This window comes from Pomacea canaliculata, linkage group LG4 (genome assembly GCF_003073045.1).
Source record: "Pomacea canaliculata isolate SZHN2017 linkage group LG4, ASM307304v1, whole genome shotgun sequence".
Taxonomy (NCBI): domain Eukaryota; kingdom Metazoa; phylum Mollusca; class Gastropoda; order Architaenioglossa; family Ampullariidae; genus Pomacea; species Pomacea canaliculata.
The window spans coordinates 7258704-7285011 of record NC_037593.1 but is presented as its reverse complement, the minus strand read 5'-3'; the positions used below and the strand labels follow the sequence as shown (position 1 = coordinate 7285011).

At 42.5% G+C, this 26308-nt stretch overlaps 2 protein-coding genes across 9 annotated transcripts in view; one reads left to right on the top strand and one right to left on the bottom strand.

The window, feature by feature from the left end:
• LOC112562306 (protein unc-93 homolog A-like) overlaps nucleotides 1–1757 on the top strand; it is a 43931-nt gene extending 42174 nt beyond the window's left edge. For both annotated transcript variants that reach the window (XM_025235478.1, XM_025235479.1), the window contains exon 5: nucleotides 419–1757. In XM_025235478.1, coding sequence (XP_025091263.1) covers nucleotides 419–648 — 230 coding nt within the window. In that variant the 3' untranslated portion in view covers nucleotides 649–1757. The remainder of the gene's footprint in view (nucleotides 1–418) is intronic.
• Nucleotides 1758–8329: 6572 nt separating this feature from the next.
• LOC112562850 (carbohydrate sulfotransferase 9-like) lies at nucleotides 8330–25323 on the bottom strand. Of its 7 annotated transcripts, XM_025236407.1 has the most exons (10): nucleotides 25192–25323; nucleotides 22726–23137; nucleotides 22335–22427; nucleotides 17924–18063; nucleotides 16204–16408; nucleotides 12925–13154; nucleotides 12183–12308; nucleotides 11286–11643; nucleotides 10686–10979; nucleotides 8330–9864 (listed from the first exon to the last, which is right to left on the bottom strand). In XM_025236407.1, exons 5-10 carry the CDS (start codon nucleotides 16376–16378, stop codon nucleotides 9236–9238), a joined length of 1812 nt encoding a protein of 603 aa, XP_025092192.1. In that variant the 5' UTR covers nucleotides 16379–16408; nucleotides 17924–18063; nucleotides 22335–22427; nucleotides 22726–23137; nucleotides 25192–25323; the 3' UTR covers nucleotides 8330–9235. The 7 variants fall into 7 exon arrangements, with proteins under 7 accessions (XP_025092192.1, XP_025092190.1, XP_025092195.1 ...); XM_025236405.1 differs by lacking the exon at nucleotides 17924–18063; XM_025236410.1 differs by lacking the exon at nucleotides 17924–18063 and having other exon boundaries at nucleotides 12183–12302.
• Nucleotides 25324–26308: the final 985 nt, after the last annotated feature.

The following is a 26308-nucleotide window of genomic DNA, read 5'->3' as shown; positions in this document are numbered from 1 at the left end:
CGATCGATCAATCAATCATTCAGTCCAGGATAGTTATATAATCAGTGGGGCATCAGTTGACGGTGTCTGCCTAGTTATCTTGTATTCTGAATATAGACTACAATCCTGTAACGATTACATCGAAGGAGGTACGTAATCACGTGATCGTGTTTCCAGCACATGTATTATTATTAGGCTTATTGTTGTTTTGCATGCCTGTCGTTGCAGTAATCAGAGAGACAAAGTGTTGATCGTGTCCAGCTTTGGCCTTTAAAACAGTAGCACGCACGCGCGGCGTTGTCATTTCCGCTTCCGCAGGAAAAGACCGAATGGGTCTTCAAACAACATTCACCAAAAAAAAAAATCAGACTAGATTATTTTAATCTGATATAAATGGCTAATGATTTCGAAATTTGTCTTTATTTATTTATTGTTTCAGCCTTGTTTGGAGTGCTGTTCAGCCACAAACAGGAAGCGGCCTTTGCTTCATACCGGATGTTCCACGCAACCGGATGCGCAATGGCTTTTGGGTACAGCTACTTTTTGTGCGTGGAAACCAAGGTTTACATTCTATCGGCATCTCTGGCTATAGCCTTGGTCCTATACACGGTCATCGAGATGAAAGTGCAGCTGCAGAGCCAGCACATACAGGACATCGTAGCCTTATAAACAGGATCCTATGGAGGCGATGCTGACGTCAGCACTGGCTACAGGATGTGGTAGACCTAACGGCAAAGTGTGGGGCTGCCAGTAGTATTAAGCATGACAACTGTGGTCCCAGACGTTTAAGAATCATGATGTAAGTACAGAACCCACACTGAGATCCCTGTCAGACCCACCTTTCTTCTCAATCCTGACATATGTTACGTGGCCTACGGGGCCAGTGTACGTGTTGACGTAGTGACGTGACGGTGTGGTGTGGTGTGGTGGTGTTATGTACACTGCTGTAGCCTTCTCAGCAAACGTTTCTTTAGGAAATGATTTTACTGAACAGACATCCATATTCCTCGACAAAGTCCACTAAAAAAAGAGATCCACTTGTATTTGTAACAATTCACACGGAGGTCATGTCAGATGGGTCACAGCTTGTGTGTGTGCGTGTGTGAACGCGCATATTTGTATGCGACTGAGTATTTACAGTATCTGCTGTGAAACTAAGCTTCAACATTGTAATCAACTCTTTTTGTTCTTGGGAGAGAAAGAAATATTTTTCTTGATGGGGGAAAGGACGTTAGGGCTGCTGTCCTGATTGTTGATTGGTTCACATGGAAAGGTCAACAGTTTTTTCACACAAATACATAATGGAAGAGCTAAATGAAGTGCTCACAGTTTTCACCTTTTTTACACTTGAACGATCCTCCTAGTTATCTGAACAGTTTATTCCCACAGTGAACACATTATTCCCCAGGCGTGTACGGTTGTACGTACATAATTATATATGACTATATACATGTTTGATGAGTGACTATGTGTGATGAGTATATGATGATGTATGATATAAATGTGCTGTATTGAGTGTATATAGATTGTATGTATGATGTATGTGTGATTCATGTTATAGATTTATGTATAATCTTCATGTTTAATGTAGGTATGTTTGGATAAAATTGCGTGTATATGATGTATGATTGATGGATGTAGGCATACATTTATATGCAGGAAGTCATCATTTTGTGTTTGTGTGTGTTTTCATGCATGCAGGTGATTGTGCAGGTATACATTTCACAGAAACTGCGCTCCTGTACAAATTATTTTAGACATAAACTGATCGAGTTGTCTCAGTTGTTGACTTGCTCCATTGTTTTTCTGCTGTTATCTCTCTTAATGCTTGAGACAAGAACGAAACATGAACAACATAAGAAGGAATGGAAGATGAACAACAAACAGTACAAATGACTAGCAAAAGACAAATACAGAAAACACAAAGATGAATCAGTTAACAAGAACGAAGAGTGTCGTGACTCAGAGGAAGACAACGAGGGGAGCAGCAATAAACCCGACAGAGGGGTGTGAAAAAGTAGAAGCATTGTGTGGGTTGTTATTAAGAGTAATACTCAAGGAAGATATACAGGACAGCCAGTAAAGATTTTCAGTAATCAAGCCGAGAAAAAAAAACCAAAAAAACAAAAACAAAAACAAAACATACAGACAAGCATGTTGGCAGCAAGTGTGAAGAGAATGTGACGGATCATTTGTTTCAAGCTCTCCCATTGGCTGACAGTTTCAAAGCGCAGTGGGCCTCATTTCAGTAATTTTTCTGTCCCTAAAGAAGGACAACTAAGCAGAAAATGCATTGGTTTCAAGTTAAAAAAAATATTGGTATTTTTATTTCATTTTTTATTACAGAATTAAATATTTTAATCAATGTATCATTGTCCCCGCCATGTCTTTCGCTTAAAACCCTCGCGTTATGAATGAACAAAGTACAAAGGTTAAAAAAGGAAGGGAAAGAAAACCGAATGAAGCAAGAAAAAAAAATATCATCGAATGATAGAAGAGAAGACATGAGCAAACGAATATATATATATAAGTGCGTGTGAGTGTGTGTGATGTAAGGAGATATTATTATCCTTTAATTTGTACGAATGATACCATTTCTAATGTCTCAAATCAAAGTCACATACTCAACGAGTGATATCTAAGCGATTAATGTTTTCTGTTGTGAGTATCCTGCTACTTTAAGAAACCTCTTGCTCCTCACTTTTGTGAAATAAACTGCTACATTTTGTGTTGTGTCACTCTAAACAACTTACAAACTTTACAGATTTTTAACCAGTTTAGAACACTGAAGCAGTCTGAGAACAGTTGAGTGCTGTCTGAATTGAGTGTTAATATAAATTTCACTGTGGACGAATCAGACAGCAATAATTAAAAAGAGTGGTCAAATAGAAGACAGAAGCTCTCTCCTCGTGCTACTGTTAAAACAATTGTTTACTGTTTGGTGCATTCAGTTTGTATTGTCTAAGACTAGGCCTGTGGTGTGGGTGTGTTGCTATGATGGACGATTGTTTTGTACCTTAGCTAAATAAAGATGGTCTTTTGAAGCGCAAATTTCTTTTATATAATGGTAGGCTAGTGGAGAAATTTGAATCAAACATATTGTAGACAAACGTTTTTACTTTCTATTCTTGTTTTAATACCAGAACGGATATCAAACAGTCGAAACTTTGTTTTTCTTAAACGAGATTCTGCTATCATACTGAACATATATAATACATCAACATATATATATATACACATCAATAAATATGTTCGTTTTTTTAATCCGTGAATTTTCAGGGTTATCATGTCGTCCAAACAAGAAGTTGTTGACAGAATGACAAAAGGAAAATACCATATAGGACACAGATGCAAGCCATGTACGAAATAAATGCGTGATTGCTAAATAAATTTTAATTAGGATATGAACTGCACACATCCGTAATGAGTTCTATTTAAAAGAAATACAGTGATACCTCGGTTCTCGAACGCCTTGACTTTCGACCAAATCGGTATTCGACCAGGAAATTCGAGAAAATTTTGTCTTGGAATTCGAACAAATATTTGGAACTCGAACATCTGAACGTCCGAGATGAGCCGAGTTGAGCCGAATGGCGTTCATTGGGCCCAGCGCGCCTTGCTTGCGTCATCAGTGACAATAACCATCCCCCTTCCCTCCTCCCTCCACATTCATTCCCTCCTGCCATAAAGTTTGGTACAGGTACAGTAAATGAAACACAATTTACTGTACTGTACAGTACATTTTTTTGTGTGTGTGTTAATAAATACACTTTTATTTCTTATTTCTTGTTGAGACTCATGTTTTTCTACATATTATATACAAATTAGGCCAGTAAATAGGCATTTTCTGGGGCTTGGAACGAATTAATCCAGTTTCCATTATTTCCTTTGGGTTTCATTGCTTCGGTTCTCGAACAATTTGGTTCTCGACCGTCCTCCCGGAACGAATTATGTTCGAGAACCGAGGTATCACTGTATGCCCATAGAGGAGAAATAAATTCTGCGATACTTCATCGTCTGGAGTGGACTCACAGCTCTTAGACTTCACGTAATAAGCATTTCTTAGAAATAATTTGTCAGTGTTTGAGTTAAATATTTTAAATAAAGGCTCTTTTAATAAACCATTTACACATAAATACAGAAATACAAACCTTAGCAAAAACTCATGGGACCGAGCCCTAATGATCAACGGGAAGCAACTGCGGCTGACATCAGATTACGGTGTTATTTCCCTTTAGTCAGGTTCTAACAGAATCCAGCAGTGCATCATTTTCAGAGGGGGAAAAAACATTCATTGCTTCTTTTCAGTTTATTTCTTAGACATAAGAAATAAAATGACTTGTATGCATATATATTTTGTTCATTTAAGAATGTAATTTAAAGACAGGAAGAACATTAAGAAAGGGAAGTAAATACAGCTCAAAGTAGATTAGGAAAATTTGAAAAGCCGCTTACTGTTCCGACTGGCCTTACAGAGGATAAATATTGTTCTTTAGGATGAGACACCAATTTTTTTCTAGAAAAAACTGCAAGGTAAGGGGAGTTAAAGGAAATCAGAGTGTCAAGCATCTCTACGGACTGTATGTTTTAATCGTCTGAATACGCAATTCTGAGGTTTTGTCTTGTAACTAGTGTTTGACAGGTCTTCGGTTCGACCCTTCCTTGGATCTATCCTTGGAAGCCCGCATCAAAGCCCTAGCAGCTGTCCAGAAATAGATACTCGGCATATCTAGGAAGGCAAAGGCCGTGAGAGGTTGGCCGAGCATTTTCACAATTTTTTTTTTTTTTTTTGCCTTCGACACGGTGGACCACTTACGCTCACCCCTCCTCATACCATCACAATGATGTATGTCGTTTCCTTTCTACATGCCAGCAGATTGTTTATTGGACATTCCCTGTCTGCGGTCACTTTATTAGTACGCGTTCTCCAACAGACTTTGTGTCTCCCAGCTCCGGCTGGTTATTCAAAGAAAGAAACTCAATGTTTGTTGTGATTTATAAATGTAGTGACTTTTGTTGCACTTAGCAGCTTTGAAGTATTTTATTCGTCTGTAACCGTTGTTATTTAGTGGTGCGTGTTAGAGTAAATTTATATTTGGATATGAAGTAGGATAACAAAAGTATTTTTCCCCAGAATCTATGATATATATATATAGACATGGCTTGCAGGAGAGTGAGTGAATCTGGCAGCATGAGAACATCTTTGTCAGTGTATGTATATTTTCACATGTAATATGAGTATGTGATAGTTGGATGCAATTGCCTTCATTTTCAGATCCTCAAAAGTGTTGATGGTGTTTTTACACTTGCATGTGAGTGTTCGGACACAGGAGGGGCAACCCCCCGCAGGATCGATGTTAAAGTTCTTTATTGTCGATTTCGTAAATAAACACGTCCAGGGACGAGAAGGAATTCAACATGTGTTTCAGAAAGAATATCAATGCAATAGGAGTGTCTAGGATTTAAGAATTTTTCAAATTCTTTTGCTGCTCTGAAACCAGTCTGCCGGGTGTCGTGTAAGTCTGATGGAGTCCAACAAATCGTTACTCTTAGAGAAACAGCTTGTAGTTTTAATTTGTAAGTTGCCAAGTTAAAACACTGGGGGGGGGGGGGGTCGTTATTCGTTCACCATTAGCTGATGACAGAAGTAGCTAAATTCATTATTGTCCTAGCGTGATCAAAGATTTTATTTTAAGCTAGAGATAGTTGCTGCGAATAAAGATTCATCGTAATCATCACTGAGATTTTTCCACTGCCAAAGGAAGACATGAGAATATTTTGTTAAAATCCAAACAACTCAAATGTTTTCTGAAACTATCATAATATTTGTGAATCTTGCATTCTCAACCCCATATCTTTATTTTCCTTAAAAGGTTTATATGTATGCTACCACCACTACTACTAATTAAAAAGAAATGTTCTTGCATTATTGAGTACATACCCGAGAGTTCTGTTTTTGTGTCATAGGTCATGAACTTGCTAATCGTGTATCTCTTAGCTTCTTCATACTTCATTACTACACTGGTCCAATGTCTTTAGTGTTTACACACCTTCACAGCTCGCCATCATGACAGACGACAGACTATTAACTATGGGGCGACAGCACTGACAGTCACACCATCATGTATATTTTGACAATAAAATATATAAATAAATGAGAAATGTGCATGTGTTTATATTTAGAAACTAGATATATATACCTTACACGTGACCTTATACAGTCTTTACAATGCCGTTTAATATTATAAATAAATAGATGCTGTGTATTTGCGCATATGGCATGATGTCGGGCACTACTGCGCTTGTTGTCCGACTGTCGGCTGTCGTGTGAACACAGCAGGAGCATCAGCAGCCAGGAGGAGTAATCAATGGACAGTGAACACGCCTCACCGAGCCTTTCTTTCTTTCCAAGTCTTTCACATCCGAGTAGGGTAAACAATTTACTGCGCATCCTGCGACCTAAACAACTGATAAACAAGACAGGCCAAGGCCACAGGGAGTTGTGACGTCACACCAGGTGTCCCACGTGACAACAGCGACTGCCTGTCATGGCAGTTAATACCTTTGTGGCAGTGTATGATGTCTACAATGCTTTTATTCTGTCTTTCAAACCCACGCAAAGCATCATGGGTGCCATTATAACACAGCAAAGACTAGATTACTATTTTCTCTATTTTTCAAAGAATCATCAGTCTCTTATGAATAGATTTTTAGATGATAAGTACGATAAGCTCTGAAATAAAATGTGAAGGGATATGTGGTAAATATACATGTAGGGACAGTGCTCATGGTCAAATGTCAGACCTGGAACAGTTTCCGTGGACCAAGGGCTTTTACTGAACACGAGACATTGAAGCAAATCATGCATACAACGGGTGCACGCCTCTACCTCTTTGATAAAGATGCTAGGAATGGGGTGTATTTCCGTTTGATATACATATATAAATTACTCCTGGGTCCAAAGAGTGTAGTGACATGGGACACAACTCTCGAGCCTTTCAGACCCCACGTGATTTTCACCATTCTTCCCTTTAGAGTTTACAGTTATTTCTATTGTTTTAATTCTCAGGATATTTAGTGCAAAGAGGTTTTTTTTAATTCGAGGAAGTAAAAATTTAGCTATCATTGTAAATAATTAATAATAATAAGGGGGACTTCAAATGCAAAGAGACTTTTGTGAACAACAACAACAACAACGTGACAGCGATTGTCTAGTAAATATTACACGACAGCTACTGCCGATAGGTGGAGCAGTGTGCAACATATCTTCTTTCTTTCCTCCTTCTCTCAATCTATGCACTCTCAACGACTTGTTAAAACGACACGTCAACACTTCCAAGTGACCGGACTTACAGTCTCCGGGGTTTTTATATTCAATTACGATTTTTTTTTTTTTTTTTTTTTTTTTTTTTGCGTGCCAAAGTTCGATCGCGGAGTGAAAGCGAGTGGTGGGCCGAGATAGTATCCGCGGAAGCAATCACCGACCGTTATCAGCGGCGTGACTAGAAGAGTTGCGTTGCTAGGCGACACGCGCTGTGATTACAGGATGTTTGGTGCCAGAGGTGTCAAGGCCAGGCAGACAGAATGAGTGATGGCGGTAGTCTCTCACTCTCAAGGGGCTGTCTCAATGAGAAGGTGCTACTGGTTTGTCTGCAAAACATCAGTAGGTACAGGGGGCAGGAGGGGAGGAGAGGTGATGGCGGTTGCTGATGCAGGTGAACTGCTTTGAATCTCGCGAAGGAAGACATTGTAAGGCAACTGTCAGTAAGACTTACGATAGTACTCATGCGCACACACGCACGCACACACACATGCAAACGCACACAAAAACATGTGTATGCCCCTAAAACATAGGCGGACACGTCGCCACACACATGTACAAGATACACAAAATCGTACACGTGTTCTTTCTGTCTATCGTCATATACCTACATATGTGTTTAAAATACACGCTCTTGTTTGCAAGGTTTCGACTGAAAAGATAATAATCAAAATCATCTACTGGTTGCCGGCTTTCGCCACAAAGTGTTGCCTGATTCTGAAATAAAACATGAAACAAGTACGTGATGACGGGTGGTGCCATATAAGTATCCATAGTCACGTGACAGATGAAATTCCTCAAAGTCATTGTGCCGTAATTTACAACAGAAATATCCACTTAACAGAAATCAGTAATCACCAATCAGCATTCATTTTCAAACATGCATTACGTTAAAAAAAAAGTAAAATTTTTAATGTTACCTGTGAGTGTATGTGTGTGTGTGTGAGAGAGGGAGGGAGACCCACATATATATATATAGTTGTTCCTTGTAGTTCTTCTCTATTCGTAAGATGACTTTCTCTCTCCATGTTTGTATATAGTGCAAATCTTTATTACAAAGACGTGTACAATAGTCCCTGACTAGTATCAAGAAAGATGAAGAAAATCGTTCAAAAAGAAAACAAATAAAACATGGATTTTCGCGTGTCATGTAAGTTATTATAAAAAAAAAAAATCGCCGATCAAACTGAGTTCTGAAAGCAATAAGGCACGCGTGCACACACAATAAAATCCCACACCAGAATGCAAAAAGGCGGATAAACATCTGTCTAGATATGTGCACCGTTGAACGATGTGACCAGTGTGTCTGTGACACGTGTCCTTAAAAACATGCACAACGCCATGGAATAAACAACCGAAAGTGTGTTTGTGTATGTGTCGTGCGTGCTAGTGTGTGTGTGTGTGCGTGCGCGTGCGTGCTTGTTTGTGTGTGTGTATGTGTGTTTATGGATGCGTGTGCCGTTGTACGTACATGTGTGTAACTTCGTGAAGCGATATGCACAAGACATTGGAGGAAGAAGTAGTCTATTCTCTTCTGCACCGTTAATGTTCAAAAGCCACCTACTCATTTCTTCAGAGCCATCCTTGCTCCAATTATGTGGACACCAAAACCGGGGAGCGTGTGGGGTACCTCAGTAATTCTTGTCCTGATTAATACTTTCATACTAAAACTGGAAGCTTTTCGGAAACTTTGCGTCGATCTGTCTTCATGACAAACTGATGCCAACTGGTCAACACGTGCGCCCATTCATCTGTCCATACTTAAAATCTACCAATTATCGGCTGCTACACTATCAGATGAATTGTATTCATCATTTTTCGTTGAAGGCAAGGTAAGGTCCTTTAAAACATCATCACTTCCTCACCACATGAAGTTTTTCCACACACCTGTCTCAGGTAAGGCAACAGAAAGACAGAGAACCAGTTTATGGCAAGTCAGGAGGATACATTGAAAACGTCCCACGTCTTCCGGCCCGAAAACACAGAGTCTGGCCGGGACGGGTAACCAAAAATATCGAAGTCCAATAAATAATATTCTCTGAGTAGTTCCAGGTCCTCCTTAGGGACGAGGCTGTAGGCTGAGGTGAGAGCTTCTGTCTTCTGCGCCGATCTGGAAGTGTTGCGCCTTTTGAACCTGTCCCAGGACTCCTGCACCACTTGTGTGAATTTGCTGGGGGAGTAGGAGAAGTGGCTGAAGTTGCGTCGGGGGAACTCCTCCTTCTTGTCGATGATTCCTCGAATCTGCATCTTCCTCCAGATCCTCCTGTTGGCCTCCTCCCACGACAGGCACTTGACGATGTGGCGGCGCCAGCCGTACGGGGAGGTAATGGAGTCGGAGATGGCGTCCACCTCGGACAGCTGTAGCCAGCTGTCGAACGTCGACTGGCTGAGGTTGAAGCCGAACTCGGACATGACGAGGGCCACGTCGGTCTTGAAGGATTCTATCTTTCCGATAATGTCGTAGGGAATGTCGCAGGGCTTGCACTGCTCGTAGACTGGCATGAAATGTTCGTCGCGCTTCCCCTTGTCGCTCCGCTGGCTCTCGATGACGTACTTGACGAACTCTGGAAGAAGATAAAAGGTGAAGGCAAGGTGGGAATCAATGTTTTACACTGAGCCAGCAACTAAGGCTATATCACGACAAAGCAGACGACCCTTCTAGAAAATTACTGCTTTCAGAGAAAGAACGGCGTGCTCAGTCAGTATTTTCATGTGAGATGACTGAAATGCCTTCTCACCGGACACACTGACAAAATTGTCTCGTTTAGAAATATTTAACTGCCGATATTATTTAAAATAACTGCAAACAAAGCCGCACGTCGACAGTTATGTCCACTGAAGAAAGCTGTTTAAATTCATTCCATGGACGTGTAAGGGCGGTAATCCTACGTGCTATGTAATGCTCCGTAGACCTGTGCTGGGACAGGGCGCCATATTGATTGCCTCCCTTGTCGAGACGGTTCCAGAAACAGACTTCGGACAGATCGATGTGCCATTCTAGAACACAGGCTCCCCTACAGTAATTAATCGACGATGGATAATCTCCGTTTTCTTCCCCTTCCCCTCCTCCCTCTCTCCCCTCCACACAAACACACCTCCACCCCGATCTCTTTCCGGTGTGTGTATGTGTAGGAAGGGTTCAGGGTGTGTGTGTAGGAGGGGGTCAGAGTGTGTGTGCGTAGGAGGGGGTCAGGGTGTGTGTGTGTAGGATGGGGTCAGGGTGTGTGTGTAGGAGGGGGTCACGGTGTGTGTTTGTTGGGGGGATAAGATTTAACTAATAACCCCTACAAACATCATCAGGCAACACAGACAACACGATTTCTTCAGGGATTCGTCTACGTTATCAAGGACTCAGCGCATACATGATCGCTCCGACGGCCGTTACCTGGAAATGTGACGTCATGACCACACGCTACGCTCTTGGCACTCGGGCGTGACCGGAACTTGCGGACAATGTGGCGACCGATCTTGCCCCAGAAGAAGGGGTTGGGGGAGTACAGCTTGTCCACGTACGCGGACAACAGCTTGGAGTAGGGTTGGCGAGTAAACATCACCTTGGTAACCACATCCAAGAAGCGCTGGACGGCCACGTCACCTGTCAAGGTCTCCGTCATGCTGCTGTCGCCGACCCTCATCTTCAGCCCCACCGCTACGTCACTCAGGTGCTGGTGGGGGGTCTCTGACAAGGGACAAATGAAAGGCGAGGAAGTTAAATCTCCCAAAGCCTAGTCACAGATAAAGTCACGTAAAATCTCGTCACACATTGTCAACTTGAGTTTCGTGTATTACTGTGACGTACCAGCCTAGAATTATACATAGTCACTTGATTTTCGTCTTCAGACACATTATGATGTCACACATAGTCACCTGAGTTACATATAAAGTTTCGTATCATCTGGTTACCAACAGTCACCAATCGTGACGAACACGTAGACAGCACGTACCAACCGTCTTTGCTCGTGAAGAAAACGTAGACGAAACGTACCGAGAGCCTTTTTGATGGTGATGTCGTAGGGGGAGGCGATGGACCTCCCGGTCTGCAGGGCGTACAGCAACCTTCGCCAGAAGGTGGAGCCGACTTTGAGAGCGGGACAGAAGAGGAAGTGCTGGGGAATGTACACCTCCACCAACCTCCACAGCTTGTTCTTGGTCCCCCAACCCTGGTGGTAGGGCTTGCCCTCACTGTTGGAGGGGGCGCGGCTTTGGTTTCGAACTTTCTCGCAGACCTCGAGAAGCCTGCGAGATCTGTTCAGCTGCACCGCGGCCAGGTCAGAGAGGTGGAAGAATACGGAGCTGTTCGTTTCCGACTGGGTGCTTTTGATAGCGAATTTGCCCCGTCTGATCTAAAAAAGAAAGAAAGAAACAAACAAATAACGAGGTCGCCTGGCGCAAGCTTACAAACCAGTCCACGTTGTGACTAGTCGGATGCTGAGCTGTGAGAACTGCATTACGATGATATTTACGCACAAGACAATTAAACGAAAGAAGAGAAGAAATAGGAAGAAAAGAAGAAGACAAAGAGATAAGAAAAGAAAAATGGGACAGAAGGAGAAAGAAGTAAGGACAGCAAGGGGGGAAAAAAGAAAGAAAATAAAAAGGAAAGAAACAAATGAAGAAATAAATAAAATCTAAAAGAGCAATGAAGAAAATAAAAATAAAAAAGCTATAAAGAGAATGGAATCAAGAAAGAAAATGTGGAGAAAAGAAATAAAAGAAAGAAAGGAACTTTAAAAAAAAACAAAAGAATAAAATAAAAAATATAAAAAAAATAGAAATATGGGAAAGAAAATTGGGGAGCACACTGAAGCATCCCTCCCTGACAGGGTACAAACTATCTAGCCCCTTGACTGTGTGAGTCGATGCGTGCACCGTGCATGCAAACCTTGTCTCGCAGTTGCCCCAGGCGCTGCTCCATGTCCCCCACCGTCATGGCGGCCGCTTGGGAGATGGCTACGGTCAGTGGGTCCTCCGTGGTCGTGGTCGTGGTCGTGGTCGTGGTCGTGGTCGTCTGCACGGTGAACAAAATTATCGACTTCCTCAGGTTTAACCTTTACCCCCTGCCTCCCCCCTGCCTCCCCTCCCCACCATTACCGCTCCCATAACATCCTCCCACAATGACATGCAGAGAGTGCACCCTCCCGCTGTCTCCTTTGACGGGTGGCTCCTCGATCCTACCTTCCTTCTGTACCTTTCGTTAGCCGTGTTTTTAAAGGAACAAATAAGATATAATAATAATAGCATTTTCATACAAGAATTACTGAAAAATCGTGACCTCATATTTCCTATCAATCACAGCGAACACCTCAGTTCATTAGCGCAAGAAGATGGGGTGAGGGCAGGCAATTGGTTAGTCGTGAATTTTCTACAAGCTCTATACAAATAAATAGAATCACACAGTTTTGCCCTTTTTTTAACCTCAGCATTGCGAAAAGATGTAAGTTTGCCTTGTGATGCTAAAAATAAACTCAATTTTCTCAAAATAAGGGTTTTGAGGTAGTGACAGTATTGGAGAGGAATAAAAGTAGTAGTTACTTGTCACGCATGCCCCATTATCAGATGAGGCAGGTATATGAGAAGCTCTTTAAAATTCACACTCTCACAGAGGCACTGGCAGAATACATTACACTAACGGCGGGTGTCGTCATCCTCTCCTTGAAGTTCCAAAATGGTTTTCTCTCCTTCATGTTCCAGCTTGGGTTTCTCTCGTTGATGCGTACAGACGTTTTCTTCGCGACGTTCACAGTCAGACGTTCTTTCTTCATGGTCAGCCTGCTTTCCGAGACAGACTGAAGCCAGTTGTCTGCAGTCAGCATGCTGCCTTGTGTTTGCAGCGCTCGGTATCGCTCGGCGAGACCTGGAATTCGAACACAAACCCACAGGACTTAGTGGAAGCGAAAGTACTCGTGCCTCTAATTATTCTTCTCATTGCAGAAGTTTCGAATAATAATAATAATATGGATCACGTGAACCCGGTTACTTTATCTTTTATTATGGTCAAAGGCGGGCTAGTTATACGCGAGCTTGTGTTATCACAGTTAAATTTATTATTTTTCAAATATGTGTAATATATCGTAGATATTTAATAATTGTGTGTCAAAGTATAGCCTTGTGTATGTTAAAACTTGATTTAATGGAGATCCATTCTCAGGGTGTGTTTGTGCGCATGCGCAGTGAAGAATCTATACAACCCGCTGTTTATCTCGAGCACACACTTACCTTCCCCCATCCCCCCAATGTTTGAAAGAAAGATATTTCTGTTTAAGACTCGGGGTGTGATCAACATGATCGATACCCGGCTCGCAGTGTAAACAAAAGTGAAATGACCGTCTTTTCTCGGTGACACGGGAACGTGCGAGATCACGTGACCAGAAAAAAATAGATATACTACAGCTTTGTGATAGTCCCTCAGGAAGGATGGTATAGCCATCTGTAGCGAATATTTTGCGATCAGAACATTAAAATTCATACTTAAACATGTAGACACGCAAACATTTGAGAGATGCGACACAGCTGCATGTTGGTTTGCTTGTTTTTTTCTTTTAAAGAGGGATGTTGTGTCAGGGGAAGGAACTTTGAAACCCCAAAAAAACCAAGGCGCCTTCTGACCTTATCGCCAGCACCACACTCCATCATTCTCTTCTCTCGGTGAACCTCAGAAACACGGCATTTGGAATGAAGGAGCGGTGACAGTGGAAATCATTTGTCTTCATGGAGTATCGTCAACCCAAGGGGCAGACAACGCATGCCATTGCTCCTGTCATCAATTTCTCATCCATCAAAGCTGTTTTCGATCCTGCACTTCATCGTGCTCTATCGCCTTCCTAAGTATCTGGATGGGATGGGGTAGGGCAATAATTAAGGGAAGGTTGCTAACATATTACATTTTCTCGTAACAATCTTTCTCCTGCTGACACATTCTTCCATATTTCATTTTTGTTTTCCATGGCGACCATTTCGAAATGTTCGCCTCTTTCAGAGGACAATAGCGCGACACAATGACAGTTTGTTCAGGAAGTGCACTGTTCTTTCAGATAACATCAGTCAACATTGTTTCCCTGCCCTTGTGTACAGACTACACTGCAAACATCAATGAAGAAACCCTCAAAACTTTGCTGCGAAATCTTGTTAAGCGATCGAATGAATAAACAATCATTTACTGCAAGTACATTTCATGCTTTGAATGTTTCTGATTAACGAGAGAAAGAGAGAGAAATGAGAAAAGGAAGAAACTGTAAGAAAACAAGACTGGTTCAAGTGAGTGACAGATTGTTGACACCAAACATGATAAACAGCGTTCTTCATGTTCTCGCAAACTTGAAAATTATCGTCCGTTTCATCAGCGAAAGAACACGTTTGTCTGCCAGGAAATGTAATCAAAGAAGTGTCATCAAAGGTATCTTCACCATCCTCAAAGAACTTCGCAACAATAAAGATGAACTGGTGGCAGGCCTGCTTCCATCGTGAGGCAAACTGAGGAAGATGCTGAGATGTCATTTATGTTTGTTTACCAGCACCGAGCCGTCATGCCATGTGAATATTTCTACATTTGATCCGATGTATCTCTGGGAACAGGTCCTGATGTCGAAACTTTGCCTGACTCTCATGGCCAAGTAAATGCGCTTCACTCTTTTATTCTCTCTGATCAGCCTTCTCTCAGTCATTACGTAACCAAATCTTTGCCAATGAGTTAATGTTTGCGCGTGTAATCATTGTATTGACAACGGTTGGCCAGACGATTTCACGGTGACGTACTTTTCTGCCAGAAAAACATTGATTAACGTGTTTTCTACGCACTAACGGAGTCGTTACGTAACCAGCACGTCACATCACATCACCATCAGCAAGACACATCACAACACTTATCAAGCGTTTCACCTGAATGCTGTCCTCTCGACCATGAAGTTCAAATGACCAAACATTGGCTATGGAGCAGCGAATAACTTTCTTGTCAACAAAAATTGTCTCGTTTTGGGGTTTCCACTTCGCTAAATCATTCAACTGTATAATTATAGAATTATTTTACCCCGAGAGAGACTGAGCTAATTCCCCTCGTTGCCATACTCGACATTTTGAGAAGAGCAACCTCCATGGTCCTTGTTGGTGGAGCGAGACTTGGTTTACAGATGAACGGAAAAAGTGCGAGAAGTTCGAAACCCAGCTTTACGGGTATCTTTTTCTTTTTTTTTTTCTTCCCTCATGTACTGTTAGAAGACGTTCAGCGACGAAAGGGATACGGTGACCGATGTCAATTAATGACAAATCATTCATCATCACTAGTCAGCTTGGAATGTCGTCTGTAACGACTCGACATCCACGTGCGCGTTAATAAAACTCGGAACAGCTGCTAGATTGTTGTGAAAGGATATTTTTATGGATGCTGGTTCTGGGTAGAATGGTATTCACTCGAACACACTCACACGCACCAAGTTACATGAATACAGATGCTCGCACTTCTGAAGAAGAAAACCTCATGCTCCAAAACAAGCATATGCGCTCACGCACGTGGACACGCACGTTGGTGTGTGTGAGAGAGAGAGAGATGTGTCATCGCTTCCATCATTTATAAGTCTGTATCAGCGCAGAAAGTTTTCGATCGACCAGCACACGTGACATAAACGTATTAGCATGCATTCCTGCCTCCCCATCGCCTTCTTCTGTATTAAGTCGTGAACCGTTGCTTCTAACCCGATGAGGAATTCTTAACAACTTCCTGACACACGTGTCAATCCCGACATATGCATGCATGTACATCCAGCTTTCCAAGCTTTCTAGCCAAGCGTTTTATCTGTTTTCGTGATCTAGGCCCCATATAAATGCTCATGTCTTTTGTCCATCCATCAACGTTTCCAGAAAATGCGATTAAATTAGAAAACTAATTCAACAGAACAGACCCAGTTACTTACCACTGGGAGTGAAGGCCACACTGATGCTGGCGATGCTGGTCAAGAAGAGGCCAATGACGATGCAGACGGCAAGAACCTGTTGGCTGCGCCGCGTGCAAACCCTCCAGAACAGGAGGCGACAGGCACGCTTCAACGACCTCAACCCCGCACATCTCCTCGTTCGTTTGGCCATCATCTGAGCTACCACTTGTCTTCACTGCAAAAACTGAAATATTAAAGCAAGCTCAGTTTTTAACAGTGCAGGGTATTAAAGGTTTACTATACTGCTACGGGTATTTTTATGAGATGTTTTACAACGTACGACGGACAGTAAGATAGCAAAATGAAGAAGTCAAGATGAGACCACCTTGCCAGAAGAACACGTAGCACTCAAGAAAAAGGACCACTGATATCCCGTCCTCAATTTTCAGCACCAAAAGAGCTGTTTACGATTCCCCGTTCCTACAATGGCACGAATGTAGACACACTGCTAGAAACATCAAAGAGGTGCCACTGTCAACACCCGAGAAAATGGCAGGGCGTCAAAGAAAGAAGAACCAACCTTGGGTCACAAACAGTATCCTAAATCTCTGTCACGAAAGAAGGGCCTTGAAGACAGAAAGGAAAACCAAACCCAAAACAGCTTCAAAATACAACGAAGTGAATTATGTCATCAGGAACGGGATAAAGGAAGCAGGAGAGGCCCAATGTTGGACATCTTTGGTCTGGACTAGGTTCAGCAGCAGAAACAGACTACTACTCTCGACAACAGTTACAGTCACAACCCTCCGTTGTCACAGCTGTTGTTGTCATCACTTTCATGACCCGTCATCAATAATCATGACCACCATCAGGAGTCCGACAACTATTCCCACTCCTCCGTTGAAGCAGCTGTTTCCGGGACCCGTCTTGTGGGCCAATCATCAGCATTCATTTGCAATCAGCCACAATCAGACTTTATGGGTGGTGCTTGGGCAGCTCAAGCGGAATCAATCCGACTTTTCTTTCCTTTCTCGCATGAGAGACTTCTTCGCGCGCTCTTCGAATAAATTATCATATTTTCCTCTGAAAGCCTCTGCTTTCTGGTCGGTGTCCAACAAAAGAATCTTTCGACATCGGAAACTTGTTGACGTAGACGATTGTTATGGCTGTTTGAAGCATTGTTTTGCGTGGTGCTGGATGGATAAACATTTGCCAAGTGGGAAAGTGGCGAGGTGGATTGAAGCTTGTTGCTGAGCCTGACTAGATTGATACGTCTGTGTACGTAAACAATGTTTACTATGCGCCTGACCTCTCAGCACTCACCTGCTCAATGCTATAATTACATAATCCTGCAGTCAGAAGCTTAGAAGATGAAGAAATGGAGAAGATAGCAAATACTATCTTTACTTGTTTCAGGGCTTATGATTGAAAGGACAATTGTGATGACGAGAGAAAAAACACATCCCAGCATGCATTTCAACCAAATATTTTCTGCACTACAGTAAATAATCTTTACTCTACAGTAAACAATCGTCTGTTCTACAATAAGTAATTTCCTGCTGTACTGAGACAAGGCGCCACCATCCGGCGTCTTTACGGAGGTTCAATAAACCAAAAACCGTAAAAAATAGAACAAAAGGACAGGAGGTAGAGCGACAGATGTCTTGGGACAATTTTTTTATATTCTGCTAAAGAAACAAACAAAAATGTACAAACAAAACTCCAACGAAAATCAATGGGTGAAATGAAAAAATAAAACCTAAGTAAAACTTAGAGCGGGAGTCTTTTTGGACGGATGAGTGCGCTTTTGTTGTGCTTCATCTCGTCTGCTCTGATCGATGTGGAACCCTGTCACGTCTTAGCGAGGACAAGGACTTGGTCCGCAGACTCAGGTCCACGCTGCGACAACATCAGTGTCGGATACAAAGGGTTAGCACAGCAAAATGAAAATATGTTTAGAAAAATAAACAGCGCGTGAACAACAAACACTGCGCTTTTTTTAAAGCACGATGGTGTTGACGATGACGACGATGATTGGTGAATGATGATGACGACGACGACGATGATTGTGGTGGTGGTTACGATGGGTGTCCTGTCACCTCATCTTAGAAGCAAACCGAAAAGCTCTTCTGTAACGATTTCACACTCAACCCTCTCTTTTATCTATGAGATGTTATTTCCACAACTTGGAGAGACCGAAGGAAGAAAAAGAATCAATGGAAATACATGACTGACGTTTTGGATGTAGTGGTTTCAATATTTAATGTGGCCCTCCGCCGCGTGAGGTCGCTTACGTCACACTAATTGAGGGGGAAGCAGCGGACGTGTGAATGAGGGAGCTGGCGCAGATAATTTCAGACCGAACAGATCCGTCTTTACGACAGGTGGACAGGCATGTGGGTGGACAGCTAGCTAGGTAGCTTAGTAACTAGATAGGTAATGCACATATCTATTTCAACTTTTTATATTAACAACTATGACTGAGGTGGGGATACCTGGCGCTAGAGGTCAAAGGTGCTCGCCTCAATCGCACTTTTTTTTGGCGGGTGGGGTGGGGTAGAAAGGCAGGAATGGAGAAATAAAGGGACAAAGGTGTACGGCCCTGGCCAGTCGCTAATTGTAGGCAAGAGAACTAAACTACTGGTGTAAGATAATTTGACCGGTAAACGTTTGTTAGGTTGCATTATGCGAGTGGCCCCATGTTGTGCCCAAGTCTTGCGTGTGAATAACGATGTGGAGATCGATGTCTCAGTGAACGAACCTGATTGCTGCAGAGAGCGCGTGACGTGTGTGTGGATGCGCGAGTACATGTGCGTGTGTGCCTGATCTTTCTTTGTGCACGTGTGGGCCTGTCCCTCTGTGGGCGCGTATGGAAATAAGTGTGTGTGCGTGCGTGTGTGTGTGTGCGCGCGTGTGTGTGTGCGCGCGCGATGTTGATCGGCCATTATTTTCATACCACTTTGCGAAACATTGTCCTCAGGTCCATCTGAGCCAATCAGCAGTTAGCATATCCGCCCTTACCACCTATGAAATTACCTTTCGTTAAACATGCCTGAATGATGACGTAACAAATTATTCCAATAACCACTTAACCAAACACTTAATTCCTGATCTGCCTGTAACAATTGTACATCTTCCGGAACAAAACTTATATCTGGTAACTTTAGTCAAGACAGACACATTATTGGGTTAATTCTTCTTGAAACCTTGCGATTCAAGGATCACCAACCTCAGACATTTTTGACTTTTCTTTAATGTCCATTCATGCCTTTCTCGAAAAACTGGGGTGGGAGGGATGAAAAAAAACAACAGCGATGATTATGATTGTTACTTGTATACCATACACAGTGAACTGCGCTCACAACGTTCATTGTAAGACACATGAATGTTTCATAGAACAATCCCCATCATCACCACAGCACAATATTCCATCAGTGCACACGTACGTAACAACACATAGCATCTTTCGATTGTCATCGACATTGTGTGGCCCTGTGTCAGGACTGGGGATCAATGTGAACACGTCAGGCGTTGAAAGTTCATTACCACCACAGCCACTCGAAAGTGCAGACGGGATGGAGAAAGTACTTTCCTGTCATTGTGCCCAGGCCATGCCATTCAGGTCAACAGCCTTCAGAAGGGCGGTGACGAGAAACTGTTGACCTATTCACGGTTTAAAAAACATTTCATACAATATCTCATGGTTATTAATCCTAGAATCAATTTCCGCAAAAAGATGGTGATAATAACTCAAATCAATTAAAATGTTCATTTCAAGTAGCAATCATACTCTAGCACGAATGATTTTTAAAAAAATGTGTACTGCAGTTGAAGACTAAGTAAGCGATGTTCAGAGAAAAATAAACAGAAGAAAAAAAGTAATATTTTGATTCTTTTCCCCGTCTTCTCTCCTCTATCCTTCCGTCCATACTCTTCATCGACAAGAGCGCATTGTTCAATATTGTTTAGAAAATTGAATACAGGTGACCTGAGTATATTTTTACTGTTCAAAAATGGATTCGAGAAAATCCTCATTACACCTTGTTTGCCTAAGAAGGTTATTTTCTGTTTAAGAAGCACGGAGTGTAAATGTCCAGAGCATCCATTGATTGTGTTTGAGGAGCAGGCAAGCGTTCTCACAGTCTCAGCCCTGATATTATGTCTTAGTGCCCACCACCACCACCACCACCACCACCACCACCACCACCATCACCACCACACCTCTCCCACTACCTCCGTCCCCGCCCTCAGCTGCTGAGCCCACATTAAGGTGACGATTTATCGTCGCTGCTTTCATTCCACTTTTATTGTGGTGCGATAACAACAGCAGCAGCGGCAACAGCAGGCTGGAAATAGCAAAATAATAAGGCATGCAAATAAATATGTTTGTGTATGTTTGCCTGTTTATTTTATGTGCTTCCGTGTGCACACGTGCGTGTGTTTACTTATATGTGCGTGCGGGCGTGCATTTTCACTTGTGTGTGTGCGTGCGCGTGGATTCAGCGTCAGATGTTTTAGGGGCAACATAAGAATGTGCAGGGCGCATGACATCTGAGGGATAAAACCTACAAGAAGGCGGGATGAAGGCAAGAAAAGTGAAATAAAATAAAGCCAAAGTAAACAGACTTCGCTCACGTCATCCACCACCAGCCACTGCACAACAAACAACGGCACGCACCTCACGCACGCAAAAACAATAGACGAAAGGAGTTAAAAGGATGAAAAAGCTGGTTGAAATAATGTAGGACAAGAAAGGGTCTAAAGGTTTCGTCTCCATTCAACGAAGAAGCTACCTGACAACTTTATAGAAGAAGAGGAAGACTAAGCCAGAAAGAGGCTGGCAACTGCCGAGAGTCGACTTGCCTCTCATTCGGCGCAACCACGGAGGTGTTTAGGTGGGTTGCTGTCTGTCTGCCGAGACCAACGCTTAGCCTCTTGCCAAGTTCTCCACTGTTAGTCTCGGCGAGCCTAAACAATGAACGTGACTAAACCGGAAGCTTTGTACACTCCTGCCTCGTTTTAGTAGTTAACTGGAAACAATCGTCTGCCAGCTGTCTAGTAATACAAGTTCCTGGCGCATCCCAGACACTGGCACAAAACCAGTAATGTTGACCGAACACTGGAGGTAATGTTCTCAGGTGCGCCTAAAACCAATAAGGACCAAAGGATTGATGCTGATGTTGACGATGATGATGTACAACTGTACAGCAAGAATCTCAATCAAGTGCAGCAACGAGAATAAAGTTGTTACCCACGCCTTGTTATCAGTCATCACAACTTTGGGGATTGAAAGACTTTAGTGTTGGCGAGGAAACAGAAGTTTGCAGAAACATGGTAAAGACATTAATCTCGGCACAAATCCAGTAGTGACAGCGACAAAGGCAACAGCTCCTGGAACCGCCTCTTTCATCTCACAGGTCTTAAGGAATATTTTATAAAATATTTATCGAATTATAAATCATATAATATCACAGTAGCATGGTAGCATTGTACTTCAATTTAGCAGTCTTTGTATGTATGATTTTATTTTAATGCTGATCTTGTTTTCTGAGCTTTTTTCCAAAGAAATTTTCTCTTTAAAGAACGGACTAATCGTATTCACCAATGGCTGGACATACGTAGCCGTAGAGAAAGTTTTATTTTATATCCTATTCTGTCTTCAATACCGTGATCATATTTCGATAACAATTCTGATTTTTTTTTTCAAAATTTGATGCCAGTAAGATAAAGTTAAGCATTGATGCAGCATATGTCCCTTTTTTTTTTAACTTTTTTTTTTTCGTCTTAGCAATTTCGCATCATAGTGTAAAAGACAAGGAAAGAAGATGTCACACCTACATCCTCACCTTCTTTAGAAGAAGAAGCCAAAAGCAATCAAGCAATACATTCACTGGCATATTTCCCGACACTCACCTGTAAAATCTAGTCGCCAGATGGCGCGAAATACACGGTGTTTCGGTACAGATAACGAGGATGACAGAACCAAAGGTGCGACCATGAGACAGGACCGGTAACCACTTGAAGCCAGCAGAAAAAGCTTAAACTACGTGCGTGCGCAACCCCGGCAAGTGAAGCAACAACAACAACGCCAAAGCCGAGGATGCTGATCGAAACCCGTCCCATCCACCCACCCTCTCCCCTTACTACGTCACCAGGAGACGGGTCCTTACCGTTGGGCCGCACGCTCACACCGGCGCAGGTGGAGATCAAAGCTTGCACCTATATCACGCCATGGTGTTCGCCTGAAGGCCACGACTGTGTACCTGAACAAGAGAAAATAAATAAAAACAAAATGTGGATGTCATGCAGGAATATTTTGGTCAAGTGTAAGAAATGTATTGGATAACAAATCAGAGGACAACAGAATGCTTTGTCTTTTTTCAAATCATCAAATCGTCAACGTCAAACACACCAACAGCGAGAATGAATTTTGATTTTCTCCGATTGTGGTTATGTACTTTCCAAGGAACACAAAGTATTAATCTTGTATTTATCCAACTTCTTTTCTTTTTCTCCTTCTCTCTCTTTCTCTCCATCCTCTCAGTAACTTGTAGCACTCACCTTTCCATGTGCATCAGATACCCGGCACAAAGACCGTCCTCGCAGCGTCAGCCAAACCAACCTCTCCGTCGTCGAATCCATGCACCAGCATGATGTCATCCCCCGGTTTCCCTCCCAAGCCAGCCGACGCCGAGGGTCTCGCACCATGTCCATCAACAACTACTCGCGCTGCAAGCGACGCCAGCTCTGTTGTCTGACGTCCATCGTCTCGTGCAGCATTTGACGCTCGCTGACGTTCGGTCCTGAGGGGGACTTGCCCGCGTCTTGACGTGTGAACCGTTGAGCGCTGGCTTGTGGAGTCTGGACAGAGGCGTGAGTCGGGGTGTGGGGTGGCGACGGGAGGATAGCTGGCTCTGTATCGGTAATCAGTTCACAATTCTACCACATCGATTCCTGGCTGGCTTTTAGCTGACTGCGCTTGCAAATAACAAAAAAAGAAAATTAACAGACGACCTGTAATTCAAGCTTAGCAAGGATGAAAATTGATATAACCGTTAAAAAAAAACAACGTTAACAGTGTTCAATGTCAACAATGCAAAACAAAACAAAGCAAACAAAAAAGACAGAATTAACCTTGTGTTATTGACCGACAGGGCTGGTTCCTCTGTTGTCAATGAAAGCATTTGAAACATAAGCTGTTGTTTTAGTTAACGAGTTGAACCACACACACACACACAAACACACACGCACGAACACACACTCGCGCTATAAACACAGACACACGTACGCGCTCGCGAACACTATTGAAAAGGTCGCATGAAAATAATGTTTTGTTTCCATTTGTTCTTGTTTTCATTGCTCGGTACAGAATTGCGACTGTACAGAGATCGTTTATTATTATGTCATTGTTGGGGACTCAATCACGCAAAAACGAACTCGGACACGCAAGATCACTTGCGTTCATACACCGCTCACGCATGCGCTCTCCTGTGTGCCGCCATCTTGCCCCGGCCCATCCACCATCGGGATGCTGTCGTGTTGTCTGGAGCTCCTGTCCTCACAATTTACCGCTGATCGCGAGCTGGAAAACACTGCCCACCCTTTCATCATGCACGAGGCTGGGTAGATGGCCAAACCGTGGATGACTGGAAGGAGGGAAAGCCTAAGTGTGTGGGGGTGTGGGGTGGGGTTAGGGGTGGAGGGATTCTGAGTGGGGAAAAACTCGCCTTTTACATCTGGGATTTTAAGAGGCACTCTCGCGCAGCAGCTCAGGAAAACCGTTTTCATCGAACTTTTTTGTTAACACTCATGAGTGCTCCCATGTTACAAAGCGCGCAAAGAGCATTAACATCCGTTCATACGAAGGGTGGAGAGAGAAAGAATACTGAAAGAAAATTATGATGATGAAGGCAGTGGTGTAGGAACCAAAGAGGGGGAGCAATGAGGCAGCCGCCCTCTCAAATAAAAAAAAAGAGGATCTGAGTGGGAAAGAGTGTCTTTTAATATCCCCCCGCCAAACACCTGGCCCAATGACTGACAATAAACAAAAGTTATGTTTTTTTTAAACATCCAGCTCTTGATCTAAAGAAAGGAGAAAGAAGCTCTAATTTACTACAAAACAAATACATTAATCAAAGACGACGTGAAGGTTAATTTATTTATTTATTTATTTATTTTTGGCACACTGACTGGTAGTTAATATTATTTTCTTGTGATTGTGATAACCGAGTCATTTTTCGATGAGGTTTGTTTCTTATTACAAGTTGCTTTGTCTCGCACTAAGAGCAGTATGTGTTGTGATTCTATCACCGTGTGAAAGGGGCAAACTACCGCAGACTGAGGAAACCGGTTTTACTGGAATTTATTTCTAAACGACCAATTCAAAAACGTGCATATAGCATGTCAGAAGAGTTCTTTGAATAGTATAGTGACTGAAATAGAGGTAAAATGTAAGGTAAATGTTATCTCCTAACCTCTGTGTTATTTGAAGAGGGGAAAAAAAACTTGTTCGGACTAGAATTCTCTTTGAATTTCAGGTTAGTCGGCGCGCATCTATCTTTTAAATATTTCTAGTTGCCAGCAGCAAAGGTTTAAAAAAAGTTTGTTTGCTTACACGTGAACAAAGAAAAATCTGTTCCTCCTTCCACTGAAAATGATATCCGACTCTCACGCAAGCGGGAAAAATGTCAGTCTGTCACATAAAGCAAAAGTTTATCTTGCTGGTCGATTATGTATTTCATTGCATCGAGGGTGATCATGTTCATGCTCAAACAAAACAGGCATCGACTACATCACCTGCCACCATTCTCATTCGGGATTCCTACCTGCTCAGTAAAACGTCTGTGGTCTGTGAGACGAAACGTTGAGAACCAGTCAAAAATTATTTTCATGCTCAGTGTTAATTTAGGATCTTAGTGCCATGACGCAAACATAAAACAATGAAAAAATCAAATTAAAATAGAATGAAATACAAATTTACACAAAGCTGAACATGTAAACAATATGTAAACTGTTAGCGTAAAATACTTGATTGAAATCGTGTGGGACTGGAAGGCTGAGAAGATTAGAAACTTTGGTGGAGAAATAAAAGAACTGCTACATCCTGGCAGCTGCCGACATTAACTCCATGTCTGTGCATGACATAACGACCGACGTCATACCATGACGTCAAACTGTTTCTCGTACGATGACGTCAAAATTACGTCATAAGACGTAGACTGTGCCTATGTCCAGCCCCAGGTAGACATTTCATTTCATGACAGAAACTGCTAGCGTGTGCCACTCCCAACACGATACAGTTTATCTGACAACTGAACGAGAACTTTGTTTACTTTTAATGAGACAGTCCGAGCGCACAAAATAATTCTTAGCAAGTTGGTGTCACAAAGAAACTGTACAGAGAGCAACTTGTATATAGATTGATAATAACAGCCACAACAACAACTGCTACTTCTGTTGTTAAGTATTCCCCTTCCTCCTACACCTCTTAATGGCTGGCTTTTTAATTAAAAAGCTTTGCATGACAGTACTGATGTACCAACGAGTTCCTTGACAAAGGGACGCTACTCCTTGATTTGCATACGTACAGTCCAGTACTTACAGTAGCGTCCCCTTATTGTTTGGGACGCTTTCTGTGGTCATTAGTATAAATATTTGTTACTAGGTACTCCAAGCTGATTTCTGAAACAATAATAAGCAAACAAGAAAAACACAAACAATTTTTTTTTTTCATTCTGATTTCAATGATAATATTTTGGGTTAATATCTGGGTTAATTTATGCTTAAAAGTGAAAATGGACAAAATGCTCTCTTTATAAATGTCAGTACGCCAACAATTAAGTACTAAGCATTACCTAACACAGACCTGGGCAAAGGCCGGCTCGCGGGCCGGATCCGGCCCGCCTCCTGTCTCTGACCGGCCCGCCCACTGGCCCGCCCGCCAGTATATATACCATATATATACAGTATTGGGTAAAACAGTTAACTACATTAGTCCGGCCCTCTAAAACCATCCCAATTTCTCATGCGGCCCCTTGGGAAAATTAATTGCCCTCCCCTGACCTAACACAATAAACGGCTTTAATAGTTTCAGGTCAGACACGTGAGGAAAATCGTTCATTTAGCGCTGAACACGTTGAAATCG

Excerpts from the sequence above, each read along its gene's own strand:
- LOC112562850 (XM_025236407.1), bottom strand. The coding sequence starts at position 16,378 with ATGATGGCCAAACGAACGAGGAGATGTGCGGGGTTGAGGTCGTTGAAG. Across the intron at positions 10,980-11,285 it reads CACCATCAAAAAGGCTCTCG|AGACCCCCCACCAGCACCTG; the intron begins GTACGTTTCGTC and ends GTCCCTTGTCAG. Across the intron at positions 9,865-10,685 it reads TCATGACGTCACATTTCCAG|AGTTCGTCAAGTACGTCATC; the intron begins GTAACGGCCGTC and ends ATCTTCTTCCAG.